We start from the raw sequence: 24,472 nt of genomic DNA, 5'->3' as shown, positions 1-24,472 counted from the left end.
AAAGATACTCAGTTCGTGGCTAGGATTATCTGAACAGTAAGCACAAAAGCATGCACACAAGTAGGTTGTTGTTTGGGCAACTTTGTTCCGTACCCTAATGTAAAAGTCAATCATTACCTTTTGGATATGGTGAGGAGCGTCTATCCGTATGATCAAAAGGCTGTATTTTCATAACTCATGGAAAAAAAAGGCAGAAATGTAAATTACTTTTAGAAGGCATCCAGGCACTGGAACTCTAGCTTTACTGCTCTTCAGTGAAATGTGTGTGTAATTACAATGTGGAAACTATCACTCTCATGATATACTAGAAAAGTTACAAAACCTTCTTGAAAGAATGTCAAAAAGTGATGATTTACCGCACTGGATAATATGGCAGCGGCCAAAGAACTAATAAATCTTTCTGACAGATATTTTTCATGTTTTCAAAGGTGCCACAGGGAAGCACAAGGCATAGTTGTGGTGGAAAGAGATTTAAGAACATTTGCTCTTGCATTGAAAATCAAGGTTTTCTCACTGTTGGAGACTATACTATATTTAGGAGGGAAATAGGATGATATTACCCCCTGAACAGATAGACAAGAGCTATGTGATTCGTAGACATGGGAGGTGAGCATGTGACTTTGTCGTAAAAAAACAACAACCTGGAGGTGGTGCATATCTTTGAGTCTTGAAATGTTGATTTTGTGAATAACTTGCTCTGTTAACATTGTGGCCAGATGGGATTGTTGTAATTTTATAGTCAGAACTTACGTATGATGCAGAACTCTACTCAGAAGACTGAAAAGTAGCTAACTGTGTGCTGTCCATAGAGAGCCTACTGTGTGGCATAGACAAAAATGGAGACTTAAAGGACTTCTGTTTAGGCTGGAGAGACTGTAAATCTATCTGATTATGATAACTATTAACCCAAAAGTTGTTCCATATTTAAGTAATAGCCTGTTTGTCAACTATCTGAGCTCCCACCTTCAGCATGCTTGATTTAGGTACTTGACTTAGGTAACTTCCTGGCACTTAGATATACCTCCTGAATCCTAGCAGTAATACGAGGGAATGGACTCACACAAACATTACCAATGTAATTCCTTTTTGTTCTCATGTTGCATCTTATTTTATTATACTCTGTTTTATTCTCTCTGTCTCTTTCCAAGTTTTTTGTCCTGCCAAGGCCAAGGGCTGCTAGTGTGAAGTCTCAAGCTAGAAATGGATCTTTTGGAGACAATGGTTGAAGAACCTGTTTCTTCAGTACAGGCAGTAGAACTTGTCAAAGTTGTTCCCAGAGTAGAGCGTTTTAGGCAAGAAAGTAATTTCCGATTATTTTAGCTCTCTGCTTTTACCAACTTCTCATTTTCAGGTTGTTTTAGAAACCTCTGTTTGGCTGAATGAGATTTTACTTTACCACCTGGTGCAGTCTCATTTTTGCTAATATGAAAATCATTTTGGTCTACTACAAGCCAAATTTGTCAGTGCTAAGCAGTGGTCTGGTTAAGAGTAAATACAAGTATGTGAACTTTTCCCTGTCTTAATTTGGGCAATTAAGCATACCTCCATTTCCCACATTCATCATGTAGATGAGCTGATCACCTTTATAGTTTGCTACCCACTACACCATGGAACGCAGAGTTCATTTGCATGAAGTAATATAAAATAACAATCATGCTTCCAAGTATACAAGCATCCAACTTTTCTATAACCAAGTTATAGGTAACAGCTGTATTTTAAAATAGAAGTGCTGAAGATGTGCTATAAATAATCAAACATTTCCATATGCAGATTTAGAGAATTAATATTTTGAAAATACTTCAAAAAATTAAAATGGAAAAATTGAACAGGTCTTCTAAAGAAAATGTAAATAAAAGGTATATGTGAATAGTATTCTAGATTTATTTTATCTTAGGCCTGACTTGCTCCTGTTCTGAGCATCTGCTTTTCTGGAGAGATATATTTAAATGCCACTACTGATTTTCTTAAACATCTTTTATGAGGTAAATGTCAGACTCTGAAAATGCTTTGCGAGACTTGAAAACTAAACCCATTGGTTACCACTAGCTCTTAGTTCCTTAATTTAAGGCATTGTTAAGTCTTTTTTCCTTGTGGCATTAGCAGTAAAAGTTAACTATTAACATGCCTTTTAACCTTTTTGCCTTCACTCAATGGTCAGCACAAAACCAGCAAATTAAACTCTTGCAATTGCATGACATGACACCAAGCTAAATCCTATATATAGTGTTCTAATTTAGAACATCTGGCATGCCTCAGCTAACATTTTATTTAAATCTTTCTGTTAAGTTACTAGACATTTAAAAGGATAATTAGTCTCAATCCTTTCTAAATCACAAAGACCAGATTAATGATTGCTTGAACTGCAACAATATTGTATTAAAAGTAATAACAGTATGGCTGACTATGCTTTTCCTCTCTGCTCCTCCTGAAACTGTGATTACTCATTTGCTAATGTAATGTTTTTTAGACAACCTGAAATTAACTCTGAATTGTAAGTAGCTCCTAATGCATTAGCGAATCAGTTTTGCAGTTTACTATTTAGTTTCAAGAAATGTATGTCTGAATTAAGTCCTAAGATCAGCAATGGTCACTTAAAGACAGTATTTTTCCAGGTCTAGGATAGGTATTAAAGTTCTGGGATTCTTACATGGGAGATGCTTGCATAGAGCTACCACCTCTCCTGATATTTGTGTTTGTGAATACAGAATGGTTGAATGGTTGAGGTTGGAAGGGACCTCTGGAGATCCTCATACAATGACATTCTGTTTTTTCCTTAAAGCTCCAGCTCTTGGACTCATGTGAATGTATAAGAACATCAGCTCTTGTTAAAGAATGAGCTTAATTCTCATAGCTGCAGGGTGTAAAAATCAACAGTTCCAACTTCAAAAGACAATCCTCCCCTTCTCAATGGAAGGTTTTGGGTTTTTTTCCAAACCTGATTTTTAAGCTAATCTCCTTGTTGTGGGGGGGAAGAATTTACTCCAGCATAAAGCAAATATAAAATCCAGCATCGTGAAGTAGCTTTTGATTCTTTTTTGCCTTGGTGTACATGATGACACCAGTGGCATGTCAACAGCAAATCAAGCTATCAGGGACTGTTCAAAGTTTCAAGTGCTATATGCACTATATGCTATATGCACTAAGACAACATGTGTTCACAGTATATGGATGGCCCCTTGGTACAGACCATAGTTCTGTGAATGGAATTCCCTTTCACTTTCGGTTTTGCTATGTATTAGTACAACAGCGCCATAGTTGGCCTGCTAGCAGCTCCATTTATACATTGGGCGTCTTACAAGTCAGATGGCCTCTTGGTTAATATCCTCAAAATCAAATTTATCTTTAAAAGAAAAAAGGAAAAAAAAGATAATAAATGAGCTTCCCTGTTTAATCAAACCCTGCATGTTCAGAACACAAAGCAAAGCAAAATATTGCTCAACCACTATTGTTTCTGCATATTTCAGAAAGCGGTTCAATTGGGTTCAGTCATATCTAAAAGAGACTTCATCTCCCGGAGTTCAATTCTGCAGCCAGCTGAGGAAATGAATGATATAGGGCTGGGACATAGGTGGATTTTAAAAAGATAACTATCAAAATCTACAACTCTTCAAACGTATCTCATTCCTCCTTTTCCACTCACCACAATGTAGGCAGTGTCCTGACTGAGCTGATATATATACACACCCAGCCTCTAAATCTGTTATCTGCTTCTGTCCTCCTCCTTTATCTCTGTGACTTTCTCTGAAAATAACGGCATCCATTCCACAAAGGGGAAGAGAAAAGAGACAACTACAGACTCCCAAGAATATCCTGACAAGAAAAATCTTTGAACAGCATCCTGTCTCTGTAATTCCAGAGTAAAGCCCAACATACATTTTTTTCTAATCCAAAAATCTCCAAAAAAAGAAAAGTATTTTCTAGATCAGCTGTGTGAGGTACTTTCTGGTAGAAAAAAAGATGTTTTGGGGACAATTCTTGGTTAGCAGAATTAAGTAAAGACATTCACAGCTCTTTCAGTGCAAAACCTCTTCTCTGTATTTGTCTCTCAGAGTTGTCCGGACAAGCACACAGCATGTCACCCTCTAAACAATTTTTTAAAATTGAACAGGGGTGTCTGCCATTTAGACTTGAATGCCAGAAGTGACCAAGTCCAAGGAGCCTGACCTCCCACAGGGAACACATGAAACAACTTGCTGTCATGGACTGATTCATTTTTCATTTTCCTCAGGCTGAGATAAGATCCCAACTATTTTTCAAAAAAAAACAGGCTGTGACAATGGCTTGGGGCCAGTCAGATTAATCATATTTGCTAAAATGCCATAGAATAAAGGATCCTTTGGCTTTCTTATTACTGATCCTTGTTAGAGCTAGGGAGGTCATATGCTTTTTAGGTCAATGGCCATAGTAAGTACTGGAAAAGAATAAAATCAGGTCAAAGCAAAACTTTTGTCTTATGGAATTTAAAAAGTGAAATAAACTAACATTACCTAAAATAAATATTTGATTTTTCACCATCTTTTTTTCTTCTTTTCTTTCTTTTCTCTTTGTTTTCCTTTTGAATTAAAGTCTGTTTTAAAACAGTTACAAATTTTCTTTTGGAAAATACCACTAGGAAAATATGCTGACCTTCTGAAGTAGAAATGTTGCACTAAAATATTCTGTGGACTAGTTTGTGATATTTTCAGCATATTTTTTTTTGTTTTCAAATGAAACTATTTGCTGACTGCATAAGTAGTTTTGGCCCCTTCCCCTGAAAATGTATTTTCCAGCAAAGGTAGGCTTCCTTAAACACTTTTCCGCAACTCAAGGAATGACTGCTTATAGCCACAGCAGCATTGATGTGTTAGCTAAAATGAATATGCCTCTTCTTTGATCTCAGAGATCTCAGTGGTCTTATGCAATGGGAGGAGATGGAAGACAGAAAATTCAGGAGTCAGTAATGAAAAATGCAGACATGTGAAAACAGGCCTAGCACAAATATTTTTGGACATTGCACATGCAAGGAAGTCTCTGCTATAAGATTACCAAATCACACCCTGCTGGAGTATTTCAAGTTGGGCTTACCTTGTGAAGCTCTGAAGGCTTCACTCAGACCGAGAATTGAGCATTTCCCACTTCAAAAAATAATTTCTCTGATTTTGCTGAAAAAAATCACACATACCTGAGGCAAATTATGCACATTGAGGTAGCCTTTTCATTCCCCAAAGCCATGGAGTGGACACCGACCTGGTAATACAATCACTTCCCTCTCTGAATTAGGCCCTTTCATACTACAGGAAGTCCTAGAATCCATACTGAAAAAAAAAGTCACCTCCTGCAATTCCTTTTAGCTAGTGAAAAAGAGTCAAGAGTGCCCGGAGACCCCCAAACTAGTGTTCTCATTGGGTTAAATTCAGTGTTCTGGTCCTCATTTGCAGGGTAATCTCAGCCAGTATGGTCATGACCTCCAGCAAGAGCTGTGTTATACTGGAACAATGTCAGCCTCCTGAGTGAAAGGGGTGTGGGCAAAGGACAAAGGTTTCTCAGCAGCTGGCTCATGAGTGTGGCCTTCCTGCCTGGAAGGGATCAGGATGATTAAAAAACTCAGCACCTTCCAAGCAAAATGCACAACCCACTTCTTTGCTTTGCTCTTCCCACAAATGCTCTCCATGAAAAAATAAATTAAATCCAGTCCCTGCCGCATAGAAAGAAGAAAGAAACATTATTTGCAGAAAGAAAAGGGCTGGGCTATTTCTGTGTACGTGCTTTTTTATAATTTGGGGAGCTACCACAGTGTTCCCACTATGCAGGTTGGTACCTCATTGGGTGGAATAAATGAAAACTGTGTAAGGGTGCAAGAAGTTTATTGCACAAGATGCATTTTTTTCCAGTCCTCCATGGTTCTGATCATACTTCCTGCTTTACTCCAGGCCTGGTCAGCCTGAGAACTAAACAGGCCAGCAGCCCACTCCTTGTGAGAGAGGCTTCAGGATTTGGTGCGTCATGCCTAAGACATATTAACACTGCTATTCCTCCATCTCTGAGCCCTATTCCAACTTTTTTCTAAAAGATGAGACCCTCAAATTACAGTATCACACTGAAGGTTCACAGCCTGAGATATTCCAGAAGCACCTCTTATCTTTGGATCTCTGGGCACTCTAGCTGATCTGTTTGTATTTTTATTAATGCCTTAGACATCAGTGTTTTGTTCACTCTGATTGATGCCGTTTCCATTATTAGTGCCTGTTAGGTTCCTTTTCTACAACGATCTCAAAGTATAGCCCTTTCATGGACGACAGCTCATGTTATGTTTTCCCTCAATGCTTGTTTGTCTACAGGGGCTATGCAGTCCTACACGTGGTCACTCACCTACACCGTGACAACAGCTGCTGGGTCACCTGCAGAAAATTCCCAACAGTTGCCCTGCATGAGAAGTCCACATGTAGCATCATCATCTGTCACACACCGGATACCTGTTTATCCTCACAGAGAAGAACATGGGTAGGTCACTTTCTAGGCTTTTGCTTTCTTGTGTTTTTGGATAAACCTAAGCTTAGGGGTTTTTTGGAAGGGCAATGAAATCTGTTTCTCGATGTAGTAGGTCTGTACTGCAAAGTATAGTTATTCTTCTGCTGTTGTAATTGTTGTATGATTATAGTATGTCTCAGTTTTATAAATTCCTTTAATTTCTATTTAAAAGCACAGTATGCCTGGAGAATATTTTCCAAAAGAGATGGCTTCAATAGATTTCTTTCTGTCTCTGATTCCTGTTTTCCTGTGCCATGTTCCATCCCAAAGGCCAGATGTGTCCAAAGAACTACCATTCTATACAGTGACTATTATTAGTCCTGCTAATCAAAAATGTCCAAAGTTTAGAAAATAGCCACATTTTCACCATAGTATTCTAATCCCATCCCTGTCATCAAAAAATTTATTAACTCTCTCAATTAAAATAACTATAGTAGAAATTTATTTAGCATTGTTTGATCTTGGAATATTTCAGAAACTCAAAGTGTCACATTGTTCTTTTCACCAAGCAACACTTTGTATGTGCCATCCTCATCTGAGAGAATGTTTATCTCATAGATATCCTAATTACAGAGAAACCATGACAAAATAATCCGCAGGCACATAGCAACATTAGCAGATGTCCAGATGCTGACATGAAGCAAGAGAGTCAAAGTCTTCACTGAATTCCTTAGACTCATTGCACACTCGCTGCCCTTGCAGAAGCGCTTTGCCAGCACGGAAGATTGCATACTGTTTGGAAGGGTAACAGCAGATTAATTTGAATGCTGCATCTCCTTCCCCCTTGGGTGTAGGCAGGTTTGAACTTCTATCTGAATGTTACTGCTAAGAAAACCTGGATGTGAGAGATACAGAGTATCTCTGCTGTTAGGAATATGTCTGCTTGGTGGAGACAAAAATAGGGCAGCAGAAATGTTCTGGAGCTAACAAGATACAAGAATTATAACAGACCACAGTAGGGCAGTGCATATATGTATAAATACATGTATATATACACACATGAGAATTTATTGCTACTACAGTTGTCCTTTGCCTCAAGTAGGTGAGTTAAGGAAACTTTTTTATTCAGGTGGATTGACTTTTCTAAAAGGCAACAGACTTTTATAATCTGAAGTCTTTGCCATTTGGCTTTATGTTTGACACATGCGTAGAAACAGTCTGGTGATGCTTCTGAATGATTCAGTGACATCTGCCTTCTTGTCTGGAATTACTTTGTAAAATCATACAGATAGAGACTCTCTGTTAATCTGCATTTACGTGGCATCTAGCACAAAGATTTCCCAGTCTCATTTGCCCTTTACGTGCTACTATAAAATTTTTTTTGGATCATTACAATATGTGCCTATTTTGAGATCTACAGAAAAAAACAGTATATTTATATTTCAGTTTTTATATGATTTGAGTCTAATGTGATACAGTAATGAAGACATGTTCTCGGAGAAATGTCTACAGAGAAAACCAGTGACAACCCCCCACACACAGTGTTTTGAAGCACAAAACCCATTAAACAGATCTTTTGGAAGGTACAGTCACAGATTCAAGACAGAGCTTGTTTGAAAACATTAAAGGACCATATATTCAGAGAGGAAAAGAAAAATAAGAGACCTTGCATGCAAGATTCAAACAGATGGCTGCCCTGAAAGAACCAGAGAGAGAAGATCACAATCTGTACAAAGATTTCCAGGTTTCTGGAGAAGAAGAATAAATGATTTACTTAGAAATAGATTGAGCAGCTGTCATAGCCCCAAAGGCTGAGCCTCACTCTCATGCCAAGGGCCCAGAAGAGACCCTAAGCAGCCTGCAGGCCATGAGCCATTCTCCAGCTGTAGGTGAAATCCACACCAGATTCTTAGCCACCCACCATACCTGAAAGTTTTCTGATAGCACTTCTACTGGGCTTCCTACCAATCTTGAGTGCTAAAGATGATCCTCTGTGAAATATAAATGCTCCAGAGTATCCTGAGATAGAAGGAGAATGCCTAAAAGATTGAAGCACTTTATACCACAGTATTCCACAATGTGGAAGATCTGAGGCCTTGGAGCAATATAAAACCCTAGTAGGGCTGAAGAGAGATAAATACAGACTGTTGGCTTGGTATATACAGGTATTTTATTTGTCCTTGGGGCCTCTTACATAAAGTAAAATGCAATTTTAATGATAAAAACTGCTCCCTATAAAATAAAAACTGATTAAGGCCAAATGCATCTGTAACAAAAATGAAGAAAGGGCTACATAATCTGTTCCCTGTCATTAAAAAAAGGCCGGCAGCTAGCAATACTAGTCTAGATTTGTGAGACTGGGGAAGACCGCAAGGTTTATAAACCACTCTAACTCACTCTAGTAAATCTCCTTCTAAATCCACAGTAGTAGTCTGCACACATATGTGGGATCATGACTATAAACAGAAGATCTGCGGTATTAATAGTCAGCTGTGGTTTTGCTTTGAGGAAATTTAGAGGACGTTTCCTAACTAGCCCATTCGAGTTTGTAGAAAAATAGGTAAATGATTATTCTTTGTTATATGTCCTTCTATTAGACATGTGTCTCCTATTTGAGCCTAAAATATATGAGTTCTAAAATTATTTCCTTCTGCTTCCAAGATGAGAAAGAATTGGTTGGACTTTCTAAAGGCTTGGTGAGAATACTGGAAAACTCAACCACATACATTGGCTGTACATTGGTAGACAAATACCCACTAGCAGACTAAAAGATGTCTTTCAAGTATGCCGGATGAAGTACAGTGAATATACTAATGGCACCTATGAGGACACACAAAAAAATAACAATACAGAAGCTGCTTGCCTCTTTCCTTTGTACCACACAGATCAGAGTGTTACCACAGCACTGAAAACCTGGAAGTTGTTGTCTCCTCAGGAGGATGTTGACATTATTTATTACCAACCCAAAAGCATATTCATAAAATGGTAGAATAATTTAGGTTGAAGGGACCTCAGGAGGTCCTCTAGTACAACTCATGCTCAGTGCAGGGTCAGCTTAGATCAGGGCTGTGTCCAGTCAAGTTCTGAATATCTCCAAGGATGGAAATTCCCCAGCCTCTCTGTATGACTTGTTCCAGTATTTGCCCGCCATCATGGTGAAAAAGAAGGTGTCCTTATATCTAATTGAAATTTCCCTTGTTCCAGCCTCATGTCCATTTCCGTCACCCTATCACTGTACGCTTGAGAAGAGTCTGACTGCATCTGCTCTCTACCGTCCTGTTGGATAGCTGTAGATCATCCATTAGCCTCTCTTATAGCTGAACAAGCCCAGTTCTCTCAGCTGCTTCTTGTGCATCATGTACTCCAGCCCCCTGTCTTGATGGCACTCCGCTGGACTCCAGTATGTCAATATCCTTGGAGTGGAGAGCCCAAAACTGGTCTCACTGCTTCAGATGTAGTGCCAAATAGAGATAATAATCACTTTCTTGGACCTACCATCTACAGTCCTGCTAATACGGTCCAGTACATAGTTAGCCTTCTTTGCTGCAGGGGCACACTGTGACTCATGATCAATATTTTGTCCACCAAAACCCGCAGATTATTTTCAGAACAGCTGCTTTCTCTCCAGTTGGTGCCCAACCTGGACCTCTGCAGGAGTTTTGCCATCTCACATGCAGGATTTTGCATTATTCTCTACACCATCATCAGACCATTCTTTCAGAATCACAGCTAAAGTAACTGCCAGTTCTCCGTTAGACTTCCCCAAAGACACCCCATCTGTGCATTATCCCCTTCACTCAATGACTATAGCTGTAGTTCAGCAGTCACTGTAAAACATGGTACTTGGCAGAAATCTTTTTTGTTGGATTTATCAGGTGTACTTTCTTGTTAGTTAGAGAGAAGTAGGGTTCCTTAGCCAAGCACTTTCAAGTAAACAGGAAAATACAGGGAATAGTTGTGTGTCTTCCTGTGGCTCTGTTTTGGCAGGGATTATTTTAGTTGTTATCATTTTATATTTTAATATATATTTTAAGATATACATTGTCATGAATTAGTGTTAGGAAGGTAAGGTCAGTAAAGCAGAATGTGGTAAATCTGTGATTGCCTGCCTTTCTGGGAGGAATACATGAAACAGTCTGGAACCAGTCCTGAAAGATAGCTGTATCTTCTGCACAAATGATTTTTGCTCCTATTTGCAGAAAGCTTGATTGTACCAGAGATTTTAGGTACTCTTTCAGATAACGAGGCCCATGACATGAGTATCTGGAATGTAAACATTGAATCTTGAACTTGATTCTGTATCAGATGAGAGACTGGTGTAGAAACAGGCAATTGGCCAGGGGCAGTAGCCTATATGTGCAAATAAAAGGAAACAGTTAACACTACTGGAGTTTAGTAATCCTTATAGCTCCATGCTCAAATGAGTTAAAATGCTGTATTTTGTCAATAAAAAAAAGTGGTCAGTGTTTGAAAAAAGGAGACTAGACTGATAGTTTCTAGAACAGGACAGAGCATCTTTGGTGAATAGAGAAAGCATGAAGTGCGGACATGGCTTCACAGAGCATGGCTTTAGCTGGGAATCCAAGGGCACTCCTAGACTACTGTGGGGACTAGACAGGTGAGCATCCTCATCAACCAGAGAAGGCTACGCTATGAAATGATGTCAGGTGTATGCAGACTGCCAAAAACATGTTGAGGATCTTGTCTACCAAGCTATTGTGTTGAAAGGATTAAAACACAAGATGTCTGCCTACCACAAACAGCATGTGGCACCTCCTTGACACAGCTCTTCCTCTCTGCCCCACCTTCCACAGAGAGCCTATCCCAGTCATATCATGTGAACCAGCTTGTTCGAGGTGGATTATGGAAACCACTCCTTTTTATAGTTAAACCCATATGAATATAAGAATGGGGGCTCAGTGTTGAACAGTGAAGAGGGACATAGGACCTGAGGTCCTGAAAAAATTTTTTTAAGGAGGGTGTTCTTCTCTCATTTTGAAGCTGCCTCATTTGTCTAGTGTAATATGTCACAAGGTATCTCCAGAACACCAATGTAGGATCAAAAGAATAACAGGAGAGTGTTTAAACTCTACCTAGTGTAAAACTGACATTGACCTTTCCAGAAAAAGGTAGACTCAGTACAAAGAATTGTCTTCCCTCTCTCACAATGAATGGATTATCTTGGTTTTTTGTTTTTCATGGTTTGTATTTCACTTCTATCTAGCATATATTTTAAGTGCCTTTAAACTTCTGTGCTAAATTAGCATCTAGTGTTCACATGGCTACGCAGAAATGGGGAGAATGCAAACAGTGTCCATTCATCTTCTGCTGGTGAATGACTCAAATAAGGGTGGCCCACAAACATTGACCTTTCTAATAGCTAAGGAAGCTGCTCCCTCCTTTACCCCTTGCTGTCCCAAGACAAGGGGTTGAGATATAAAAGAAAGCAGATAGGGTCTCCAATCTCAAACCCCACTCTATTCTGGGGTCAGCTGTGCTAGAGGTGTATATTGTGTGCTTCAGATGCAAATGAATACATCTCTCCCTCCCAAAAAAGGAACATCTGACTCCAGCGCAAGGAGAGAGCTGAACCCCGTAGCATTGTTCTTTAAGTCAAATCTTAGCATACTACCTCAGCCTGGATAGCAGTTTACTATGAATATGGTAATAAAATAACAATAAAAGTGAAAAAATACTGTATCATTAGAAACTACACAAATGGGTCTACAATTTGAAACTAGTCACAGAAACATACTGAGTCTCTCTGTTTGTTCTTGTGCTGAAAACTTGATTTCACTAAGTGACATCTACTTGCCAGCTGAGCTGGAAAATATCTTTTAGAAAAGGTTGTTTAAAGTGTCATTCTCCAATGCAAAAAAGTGCAACTATATGTCTCATGAACATTACAGAACTATGAGCAGGAATGCAATTATTGTGCATGCTAAGCAGTGTTTTTTTAATGGATTTTAGATACACAGGAAGTTACAATTATGGCAGCTATAGCAACCAGCATCCCCACCCAATGCAGAGTCAGTATCCCCCTTTACCACATGATACTGCTATTTCTGGACCACTTCACTACTCAGCTTACCACAGAAGCTCTTCACAGGTAAGTTAGTTCTATTACTTGACAATGCTTACTGTAACAGTTTAAAAAAAAAAGGATGTGTTTGGGAATTTCTCATCAGCATATATGCTGTTAGAATCAACTCTAGTCATGGATAGTTCCTACTTTTTTCTTCTCAGCTTTTTTGTCGTTGTCTAATATTCCCCAGATAACTTTCATTCTTGCTGGAGATTCTCTTGACGGAAGCAGCTTTAGTTTCTGAATTTGAGCACTAAACTCTAAAATCCAGCAATCTGTATCACAAGAAGTATTTCTGTGTTAAGCAGTAGCTGAAGCAAAGATAAATAGCCAGGTGTTGAGAACAGGAACAGATTCCTAACAAGAAACAGAAGTATTTTCATATAGTTGAAGGAGGATGCAGAAGCCATAGTGAATTCTTCTGGGGCCATTGATTTTGAGAATACAGATGGTTAGGAATTTGCCAAAAAATGTGATTTCCACATTTAGTTTGAATAACTTTGGGATGTCAATGCGTAAAACATTCTGTTCAACCAGCCTCTTTCTATATGTTAAGGAATTATGTCCATTTTCAGGACTATTCCAGTTCACACAGCTGAGCCAGTAGGAACCAGCACAGACTAAGTGTGAAGATAATGTTTGGCAACAGCACCAAAAACAGGAGAGCTTTAGTGGGTCTTGCAGCTGGTGCTTCCCCAGTGTAGGGCTGCTCTCTGGGGCCTCTGCTGGGAAATCTGCAAGATGTTGGTACAGACAGGAGGTGATGGCATTGGGGTATTCCACACACATGGGCCCTATTATGCTTCATCTACTGGAAATTGATGCAAGTATGTTAAGGACCAACCTGCTTATGCTACTCCTGGATTGGAACAGTTTCCTGGCAGATATGGAGATGTGAATTTGATAGTGCTTTGGACTAGAACACGGGAAACCTGCATCTTATTCTGGTCTCTGGCATCAGCCTGCCAAGTGATCTCAGAGAAATCATTCCTACTTTCTATACCTCATTTTCCTTAGCTGTAAAATGAGAATAATGATATTGATCTCCTTTTTAAAGTTTTTTGAGATCTGCTTAGGAAAGTTGTCCTATACAAACCCAGTATGTTCATTCGGACCTGCTCAACAGTGGCTCTGTAGCCTATGGAAAGAACCAGTCTATAACGTCTCACCTATTCATGTAGCACCTGATCCATCACACAGGCTACATGAGGTGTGAGGACTTGACTAGTCTTTGCATCTAATATATCTTCAACAGGAACAGTGACCTAGGAATAGGAATAGGAATGAGTGTTGAAGCACAGTATCATATGATAGGTTTGTATATATCAGGTTTTCACTACAGGCCACAGCCTGTGTTCTCAAGTTTTATTCCAGAATGCATCACTTTCTGGCTTAAAACTGGCTCATCAAGTTTCCTTACTCTCTGTTATCATTTACTGCAGAAAACTCACATGACTGCTGGTTCTGAAATGGTCTCTAAAACCATGAATCTGTATGTAAAAAAGAGAATTAGGTGGTTACTGTTTAGAAAAGTTAGCACCTGCTCAGGGAGCTTTTTCCTATCCTCTAACAGTAACTGTCTGTCCACACAAAAAGGACAGCACAAGTTAAGCAAAAAGTAAATAAAGCAAATAAAGATGAATACATTAGGAGTTTACTCATGTCCTGGTTAACATGTCATATAGAAATAATAACATATATTAAAATCATGCAAATGTTTTTCAAACTGTAGTAGGTTGTCTGTACAAGTGCAGATGTCAGATCCTTTTTTCCTCTCTCACTAGTCCTTGAACTGTCTGGGGCACACATGAGGAATAATTATGCCTTAATGGTCACATTTGAGAGCAAAATGATTCAGCTTGTATTAAGCATGTTCTTTCTCATACTGTTTGTAAACTGAGAGAAGATCTTACAGCAGGATGTGGCTAACAAAACCCTGTTAATGTGCTCATTCTGTATTTAAAGGATCTATGAACTGAAACCCTGCTTTCAAAAATAATCTAGAAGTCTTAAAGGATTTTAATATTTCTTTTTCTGACATTGTTTTTAAAACTAAGTAGGCTTCTGAAAAATTCCTGCCCTGATGATAAGTGCTTTTTTAATTACTTCTAACCAACAAAAGCCTGCTGGCCTGCAAAGCCTAACAAGATGTTAGGGAATTACACTTTTTCTGACAGACTTTCTAAGGGGAACATGGTGCACGGAATCGCAGTAGGACTCAAGACCTTTCAAAATCAAAGTACAGGGGGCCAAATTTGCAATGGATGTAAACAGCCATCACTATATTGAAATTAGTGGAGATGCAATGTGTATTACTGTGGTAAGATAATCAGTGAAGAATAGGAGGCGTTGACCAACATCTCTCTTCAAAAGAACTCTTTGTTATAGTCTACATTCAATCCAAATATAGAAGCCTGGCTCAGCTTTAGCTAATATTCTTTCATGTTCTCTAGGGTAGTGTCTAGAGATTAACTCCTAAGAAGAAATGTGCCTGTGGAGTAAATTCTCCTCTACAAACACAGAATCGGAGATAGCCCTTGTCCCAGGCAGGTCTCAGTGAAAACAGACAAGATGTAATAGAGATGGTTTTTAGGCTGCAGCTATACGTCACCATTTTGGTCTGGAAGGTCACCATGTCCATCCAACCTCTTTTTGCAGAAGAAAACAAAATGCTCCAGCTTTTATCAGTTCAGTTATTGTGAGGCTATTATCCACCTCAGAGCAGGGAAATATTCCTGAAGAAATACAGAGGTGTATTTGAGTTCTCTTTTTTAGTAGAGCTTTAACGTGGGTCATTTCACAGACACGATTTACAGACCATCAGAAAAAAAGAGTAGAATTGGCACAATGGGGATGGAGAGAGTAACTTTTATTTTCCTGGAAGGGGGACAACTGAACTGCTGGGAATGGGAAGGGAATAGGTGATCCTTTAAATTGTATTGGCCAACATGTAGCACATTGTTCCCAGTCTCACACATAAGCAGAGTCATACGATGTTTGACTGTGTTAATTTTAGGAGGTCTGCTATGGTTTTGTCATTAGCGTCCTTACAGCAGGCTCTGCTGGGTATGGAGTTGCTCACCTCTAATTCTTGTACTACATACAGCTCTTGAACAGTGCAGACAGGGGTCCCAAGCCAGGTGCGTATCACCCGAGCAGCAGCAGAGCTGTGTTAGTGAGAGGCCGCTGGACAATTTGAATCCCCAGGTGTTAGAGGAAGTGAGACAGTGGCAGCTGCTGACACTGAAGCCACTGGGCACCATGCATCACAGCAGCATGCCCACACATGCTCCATCCACACATGCACAGGTTGGTGAAAGCCCTTGAGGATATTGTTATCTCCCAGCTCCCAGATATAGTCTTGGCACTTACCTTGGCTCACAGAGGAATGTGGTATGTGTCTCGTAACTTTGGGCTATATGGAGATTGTGATAAGCAGCTCAGAGTTTCAGAAAGATCAGCAACTCTCAGGTGGATAGGAAGGCAAAAGAGTGGAGGGAATGGCTTGTAAAAGGCTTTATAGAGAGGTAAATGTTCTGATGAAGTGATTTCTGTAGCTGCTAACTTAGAACTGGCTCCTTCTGGCAATATAGGTTGACTAATTCCCACTGAAGGCTAGAAGAGTCCTTCTGGTGACAGGACAGCCTCTTTAAATGAACCTTAGTCTTAACCTGAGTATTTTTTTCATCCACTAGCATCTGTCAATAATTCTCAGAACCTACCCTTCCATGTAACTCCAGGTCTGGTTGCCCCTTCCTTGACTTTGCTTACTGGCCAAGAGCATGGCACACAAATAAAGAAAAATGATCTACAGCTTGATTTGTTATTGCCTGATTCTTTTGGGCAATGAGGAACAGGGAATACTTATTCCCTGTTCATCTGCTCAAGGCCATTTGAGGTTTTATAGCTCTCTGTCATTCCTCCTACCTCCTTCCTGTCATCTCTTTTCCAGTCTAAAGACTTATCACCTGTTTAGTTTCTCCTCTAATGGACACTGTTTCACATGGAGATTACCTAAGGATGGCACATGCCCTGCAAGGCAGATGTAGCCTGTGGTGCATGCTGGCATCCTGTTCTCTCAGTTGTCCTGAGTGGGAACCTGCTGGAGCTGCAGCTACCTTCCAGCCTTTCCATGCAAACCTGATCACAGAAGAGGGGGTAGGGACTCAAGAGTCAAGATTCAGGATCAGCCTTTTAGACCTGGGAAACCCTCCTACATCCCACACTACACACAGGTCCTTCTTAGTTTTCTTTTATCTTTTCTTCCTTGGCCCCTCCAAGATGGATTGACCACCTCTGTATGGAGTATCCTTGATGGGGGTACTTAACAGAGTGCTACAGCAGTGGCATAACCCATTTTGTTCTTTGAGACGTAGCCCCCACCTTAAAGTTGAGCACCTGTTTGCTGATTTTAAGCTATCTCCTGTTGTGTTCAGTAGCATAGCTGGGGTTAGCTTTTCCTTAACTGGGGCTCTGTCCTTGAAAAGCGTGAGTCAACTTCTGGGACTGGAAGTAGCGCAGTTGTATGAGCAAGTGCTTGCACTGCTGTTTTGCTGCTGTTGTCTGTCTGGAACTATGAAATAGCACAGTTTACTTCCATGGTGTGGGCAGAACAGACCAATCAGGAAAATGCTGCAGTAGATACAATCAACTGTTATCCAGTAGGTTGGGTCTGCACCTCTCAGAGGCACAGAGCATGGCATTGGGGCCATAGTTAAAGGAGCTTTAGGAGCTTTAGGCAGTGTCTATTCTCTGATGATCATAAGATGCTCTTAGGACTGCAGTAGTCCGACACAACTTCTCAGAAATGCCCTATGAGTTGCTACCGTACTTGGTTTCCCTGTGCAATGCTGCATGCTGCAATACTACCCAGCCATGTCTTCACATCCCTTGACATGCCTCTACAGTAGGATTTACAAGAGAGACAGTACTGGAAGAAAGTGTTACTGCTTTCTTTTCTGGTAGAGGAGCTGAGGAAATCCTCTCCCAGGCAGAGACTGTGTTTTAGCATCCATTCACATTGTTCTAGCCCTTCTACTTCACAGGAAAAAGATGGAGCTAAGGGGAAAAGTTCTTGTCCTCCCAGCATATGTAATGTATAACCCTATACCATTGCAGTAAGAATAATATACCCAGTTCCATACATCATCTTTCCCAATGACCTCTCTGTTATCTAAAAGCTGGTAAGAACAGTAAGAAAAAAATACTTTCCATATCCTGCCCATGAAACAAGAATTATTGTTCCTAACTGCGTGGCTTCATAACTGACTTGAGATTGTTAGAACATCGTTGAAGTAATTATGTAGTGAATGAAACAGGAAACAGATGTCTTGACTTTTTAAAAAGTAATTACAAATAGCATTTTCATAAGGCTCCAAATACCACTCCCCAAAATACCAAAATCACTTAGTCTGATTTGAAAATATCACCCAACCTATCTGACAGACTAAGATTCAGAAAGCTTCATCTTGTGGAGAAAAGGATCAAATTATGGGTTAGAAAGGAGCAATCAATTAATAATTCTGATTACTGCATTTTTTGAGATGTTAAGTATATTTTTATAAAGTTCATTTATAGCCTGTTCTTCACAATAGCTATAATTTCTGGTAATAGTTATTTGGAAATCCTAAAGTAGTGTCTAATGTACAATACTGACAACATTCTGCAAAAGTGTGAGCTAATGCAGTGTAAAGTCAGAGCCACATTCATAAGCAAAATATTTTGCTGCTTGGACAGAGACACCTTTCACCTCCATGCATAATCAGTCAGCAAGTCGAGGATAAGAATAAAGAGATTATTCTTCATGCTCACAGTGAAGGAACTCAGGCTTCACTTGGTGGGAGGACACATTTAACGTAGTATTTTCTAAAATAATCCTAAAAGAAATTGAATTAGTTTTACATTTTTGGGCAAGGCCTTAACAATTATCTGCTTAAAGTCTCCCAGACTTAAAGAGCTTCTTGTCTAGGTTTAAAAGCAGCAGTAGCAGCAAGTGTGAGTTAACCCAGAAAATGGTAATTTCCTGTCAAGAGCCCTCCAACAAATGTCGCTTTTATATCTGGCAAAGATCACTAGGCCCCAGTGTTTTGAGTTCAGCATGCTTAAGCACTCTTCATTAAACCGGATGTAGAGTGTGAAAGGTGATTCAGGCAGCATGGGCAGGCATCCGCCCAGATGGCTATGCTTTGGACACTCCAACAAGGCTGAATAGATGCTTCATTGGGTGAGTTAATAGTCAGGCAGGGGCCAATGGGTACTTTAAAAATATTGTCTTTCAATAGTCTCTTCACTGTAGGGAAAAAGAAGTCACTGACTCACTTGCGATTAGCTGACCTACCATTACAAAACTTTCCATGTTGGGCTCAGTCATAACAGAATTTATTGTTAAATACTAGATATTTAGAGTCCATATTATTTTCAAGCAATCATTCTTTTTACATTCATAACACATTCATAAACACAGCTGCATTGGGTGTGCTTGGTGGAAAGGAAAAGCAGCATGCTGTATCCTGCCCGCTTATGCACAGCCCTAATGTCATGCCTTTCTAGCAAGAGAAGCTTCCTTAGCATGGCCCTTGCCTGCAAGCAGGAAGAGGATTTGCCCTCCTTTTCAGTGCACCCCACAGTTTATTCTGGGAGGCAAGGTTTTAATCCCAAAATGGCACTTTTTTGTGTGTCCGAAGTACCTAACAGACACTATGTGGCTTCCCCACATAATGCCACATACAACCTAGAGACCCTGCACAATATTCCCAGAGTTAATTTTGTTTCTCTTGCTCATAGATGAAAGTTTCACAGTCTGCAAATTATCAGTAGCAAATAAGAGTGGCTGAAGCAGGGGCTTTTTTTTTGTCATTTGTAAGGGGTATGAAAACAAATAATTCTCCCATTCTAAGTCACAGCCTAAGTTTCACAACCTCAGAGGAAAACTACACCAAGTTGGATTGGCAAAAGGCTCTTCTGTGGTTGACAACAGAGCAGATCAATTACTACATTGGGAAGGAATACAAGAGATAATAATTGGTATATTATAGCAAAAGAGTAGATTAACCTACATAGAATTAGGTTCTTTAATGTAACAGTCAAAAGCGAATTCAGATATAAAGCAATGAGTAATGAAGTCGAAGACCCTGATAACTGGTATAAAGTAAAGCCTTACTGCAGTTAAAGCAGTGCTTTTCTACCTTAGCCCACATCTTGCAACTCCACACATGACACACAGAAAAGAATGGGTTATTTTTGTATTTTGTTTTTCACAATGGTCCATCCTGATCCTACCATTTCAAAGCATTTTGTACACAGTGGAACAGTCATTTCTGGAACATCTGAGATCATCTAGGAAAAACAATTTATGGAAACCTAACTAATGGTTTATATCATGTAGCAGAATGAAGAGAAGAGCCATCTTCTTAGGACTGCTCACATTCTGTTCAAAATATTTATCTCACAGTTTGATGAATCCCTCTGGTGGTAGTAGACAGAGCACAGATGACTCACTTGTATTAGATGCCTAACTTTTTGAGAGCTAAATTCAGGTGAAATGAATTTAATTCTGACACTATAGAGAATCATGTGACAACTTATTTCCTCTGTATTTATTATGGCAGGGGCTTTGTTCAGCAAGACGTTCAGGTGAAGGCAGTCAGCTCATACTAGCATGAAAATGAATTACTTTAATGTATTGCCTGTGCAGTCTAGGAAAGCTGCATTTTAAGTCTACTAACTAGTCTCTCAAACTTTAAAAATTTGAAAATTGTTGAACTTTTTCTGGAACCCCATATCTTTACTTAAAAAACTTGCAGGTTGGTTGTCTTTTGACAGAGTGCCCTGTCCTTAACTAACTATTTAAATGACAGAACCACAGTCCTAAATTGTCATCACCTCATATAAAACTTCAAAGCATGACTTGAATTGTTGATGGGCACTGGCAGTTCTTGTCTTCAGCACAAGCTTCTGGAAAGCCAGGCTGCTGCTTCTCGAAAGAAATACAAGACTTCATGTGGTCAGTGCCTAAGTTCTGCTGAATTTTCCTATGGAAAAGCCTTTCTTTGGGGTGAAGATGGAAAAGGTAGATGATCTCGTGTAGAAATGTTGCCAGTGGTGCCAATACAGCTTATTCTGATAGCTGTATTAGAAGTACCAGCTGAAGTGTTGCTGTTCTAGTATTGTCCTTTATGGACAATATTTTATTGTCTAGTGTTGTCCTTTATGGGTCTGTTTCAGCAACGGATTGCACAGGTAAATCCACAGGCTCTGAGGAGATGAGAAGCAGATGTTAAATCATGCACTGTACAACTTTGACCTCTTCCCTCTCATGCTAACTGGCCTGTCGCACTGGAACATGGTGGGATATGCTAAATTGATGACAGCAATATTTTATGAAGTATCAGTTGGTTAGAAACAGTCTTCTCCATCTCCTCCCTAATTAGGAGTGGCCAGTATGTGGCTTTTGCACTGCCTGAGGCTTGTGAGCAGTTCAAATAGGTTTGCCAAGGCAGGGCAGCCTTCCTTGCTGTGGCATGAAGGCAACCAGCAGAAAGTCCTCATGGGGACATTGCTGTAATCGCCTTGGGGGACCCATTTATGCAACTGATTAAGCCCAGCCCCATCCAGCAGTGGAGTCACGTAATGAGACCCTTTGGGAACCACTGTCATTTCCCTCCTTTGAACAGATACAGAAGCTCCTCTCTCCATGGCCCTCCAAAATATAGAGAACAGATCTTACAGTCCTCAGCCATATAAAGCCTTTGGCACTCAGCTTGTGACGTGGGGAAGTGTGAGATCCAGAAGAGGTGATGTTCCTATTCTGGTTAAAGCTTTCCAGCTAAAAAATATCACCATGTCAAACAACTCAAGATAATGAAATTTAAAATTATGACACTTTTTGTATGAAAAGTACAGCCCTGTGTGTATGGACCCATTTGCCCCAGTCCTGAAGTGCTCTCAATGACCATGTGAGCTGACTAGAGACCATCATGCCAAAAAGGTGTAAAACATAAGAGATCTGAAGATACATGGCTGGTCAAGGGGAACAGGGATCCTAACCACCACTGCGATGCAGATGGATAATATGAGGGTAACGCAGGAATCCCCATTTCTTAGGCACAGCACACGTCAGGCAGTAAAATAAATACATGTTAAGCAAGCACTCATAGGCTTGGTTTACCGCCTGTCGCTGGGCAGCCTGTGGCAACAGAGGGCAAATGCTGTTCTCTGTTTTTCTGCCTATCCTCAGCACATCTCCTTAGCAGGAGGCATTTGTCAAACTTCTCTGGTTTCTAGTTTCCAACTGTCACTGTGGACAGCTGGGGAATAGAGAGATTCTTCTGCCTCTTTTTGTAAGTTCTCCAATTAGCTGCCTTCTTTGAAGCCAGCCTCTAGTATTTTTCTGCAGAGCCTGGCAGGATGGCTTGTGAACATTTAAAAGGGAAGGCACCCTTTAAGTAGCAAAGATCCTTTCACCCTCCTCCCTCAAAACACAGTAGAGTGAGCGCAGTAGAGTTGGGACATTTTATGCTCTGCTATTTACTGAACAGCAAGTTTCCCAGTAAAAGCTGTGAGAAAAAGATTAGAGAAATTCAATTTATTTTTCTGCTCCCAGAAATATCTGCCAGCAGCTAGCTCTTTTTGATAAATTCCTTTGATATTTAAATGCTATGAGTCCTTTGCAAAACTTTCTCTGACACTTTGAATTGACTGCAGGTACTGATATTCCACCTTCAATGTTACCTAGTTAGGGGTATGAGTTTGCTTTGGTTAAACAGGCAGTTGTGATACCAACAGCCCTTACTTTAACATTAACTATGTGGTAGGTATTTCTTTAATTTGTTTTTCTTTCTTTTTATTTTTCATTATAGTACCCTTTCAACAGCCCAACATCACGGATGGAGCCATGTTTGATGAGCAGTACTCCAAGGCTGCATCCCACACCAGTGACTCCTCGCTGGCCAGAAGTTCCATCTGCAAACTCCTGCTACACGAGCCCCTCCATGCACTCCACAAGATATGGAAATTCTAGTGACATGTACACCCCTCTGACTACGCGCAGAAATTCTGAATATGAGCACATGCAACACTTTCCTGGCTTTGCCTACATCAATGGGGAAGCCACCACAGGTTGGGCTAAATGAAAATGACTGGTATCAGCTGAGCCCATATACTTTAAAGAGTTATTAAAACTTTGTATTATGTGGGACTTTTCGTGGACATTCTTCAATGGAGGTGAAGATGGGAAAGATCCTGGGCAGATAAACGTAGTTCATAACATGGGTGTATTGCAGACCAGTGTGACAGTGTTCCTGTAACCGAACAAGATTTTTGTGCTATTCTAGACCATTATTTAGGCCGATCTGTGCCTTTTTTAATTCTGGCATGTGGGCCAACCCTATGTGATGCCAGTTCCAGTGAGCCATTTCTCCCCCCTCTCTTATTGACAAATGTTAATGGGTCTTACAGAGAAATACTGGAAAGAAATCTATTTATAATTTGAGTTAAAGACAGAAAGTTCACTCTCAGCAAAGCTCTGGCATCTGTTCTTCTTTTAAACTGCTCATGCATTCCTTAAAAGACATTCTGCCAAGTCATCACTTGTTTGTATTGGTTCCTCTTTTTGGCTCCTTAAAATACATGTGTTTTTATAGATTTCAGTTTACACCTAACTTTGTATATTGATGCACCTTTCTGTTGATCCAATAAGCCTGATCTTTACAAAAGAGAAAAAAAGACATGTAGCATTGAATTATACACTGCCTTAAGTTGACTATTGTTCTTATTATATATGTATTTGTGTTAAGTTTGCACAATCTGGAAAAAAATAACTTCTCTGGTCAGTAATGACAAGGTTAAGAAGGGACTTGGGGATGGGAAGATTTTGGATTCAGAGCCACATATGTTAAATATGAAGCAATTATGTAAAAAATGACAATGCAAACGTGATTATTCATTTCATTACCTATTGACAGGTATGAAACTGTTCTCTCAATTCCTTCATGTGGTGATTCTACACTCTTCTACAAAAGCAAAATTCAAAGCTGTGCCTTTGAACTTATTCTGTACTGTGTATGTGTGGAAAAATGTATTGTATTTTTGGGACAATTTTCGTAGACATTTTCTGTCAGATTTGTAGCTATTTGTGAGTTTTTGTTAGATTTTATTAACATAGCTTTTTCTTCTGTATTATAAAATGCACCAAGCAATTATGGTGGACCTATTACCCTATGGGTAAGAAATAAATAAATGGAAATATGACATCAGGCATTTTAGTAATTGTTTTGTAAATAAAATCTTTGATAGCACCCAGTGTGATAATAACAATGTTTATGCCTAAAATGGACATAAGTGTTATTTGTACAGTTGTGCAAGGTATATGAGGGATTTTCACACTCAAATAAAGTTCTTGAAATTAAAATTAAAACATTTAATTTCATTTAAATACAGAGGCTTCTACCAGCTGATAACTCTTCAAAATATCCTAAATGTGACAATGTATGTCTTTATCTAGCAAAGGACGTAAGAACATGTACAACCCAGCAAATGAGCACTTCTGCCCATGGGCTTGCAGCTGCAAACTGCTCAAGGCTGTTAACTGGTTTGATTGCTGTATATTGTTTGGTTTAAATCCTGCTACTGTTGCTCACCCAAGCCACTGTATTCATTGAGGCAGGTAAGATGTGCTGTCTTCTTTAAGTACCTTGTAACAAAGGCGTTTCTAAATAATACTGGAAATGGAAGGGTTGTTTTCCCATAGGTGAGTAAATAAAGTGGCAAAATTCCCAGGCCCAGTATATTTAACTGCTGAGTAAGCTAGTGGGAGTTTGGGGTCTAAAGAAACTACAAGAATGAGCTGGAAATTTGCAAGGACTGAGGGAGGAAGTGTGCTCAAGGCCAGGTTTGACAAGTGTTCAGGCTCTTAAACATTCAGCCAAAGTCCCAGTGGGGTTT

At 39.7% G+C, this 24,472-nt stretch overlaps 1 protein-coding gene across 1 annotated transcript in view; it reads left to right on the top strand.

Annotated features, from left to right (window-relative positions):
* Positions 1-23,786, top strand: part of RFX4 (regulatory factor X4) — a 99,789-nt gene extending 76,003 nt beyond the window's left edge. The window contains exons 16-18 of the mRNA XM_026117885.2: positions 6,318-6,480; positions 12,418-12,556; positions 22,390-23,786. Of these exons, the coding sequence (XP_025973670.2) occupies positions 6,318-6,480; positions 12,418-12,556; positions 22,390-22,662 (575 nt within the window). The 3' untranslated portion in view covers positions 22,663-23,786. The remainder of the gene's footprint in view (positions 1-6,317; positions 6,481-12,417; positions 12,557-22,389) is intronic.
* Positions 23,787-24,472: the final 686 nt, after the last annotated feature.

The sequence above is a fragment of the Dromaius novaehollandiae genome, chromosome 1 (assembly GCF_036370855.1).
Source record: "Dromaius novaehollandiae isolate bDroNov1 chromosome 1, bDroNov1.hap1, whole genome shotgun sequence".
Taxonomy (NCBI): domain Eukaryota; kingdom Metazoa; phylum Chordata; class Aves; order Casuariiformes; family Dromaiidae; genus Dromaius; species Dromaius novaehollandiae.
The sequence above is the reverse complement of the archived record's forward strand: the minus strand, read 5'-3'. Positions and strand labels throughout refer to the sequence as shown.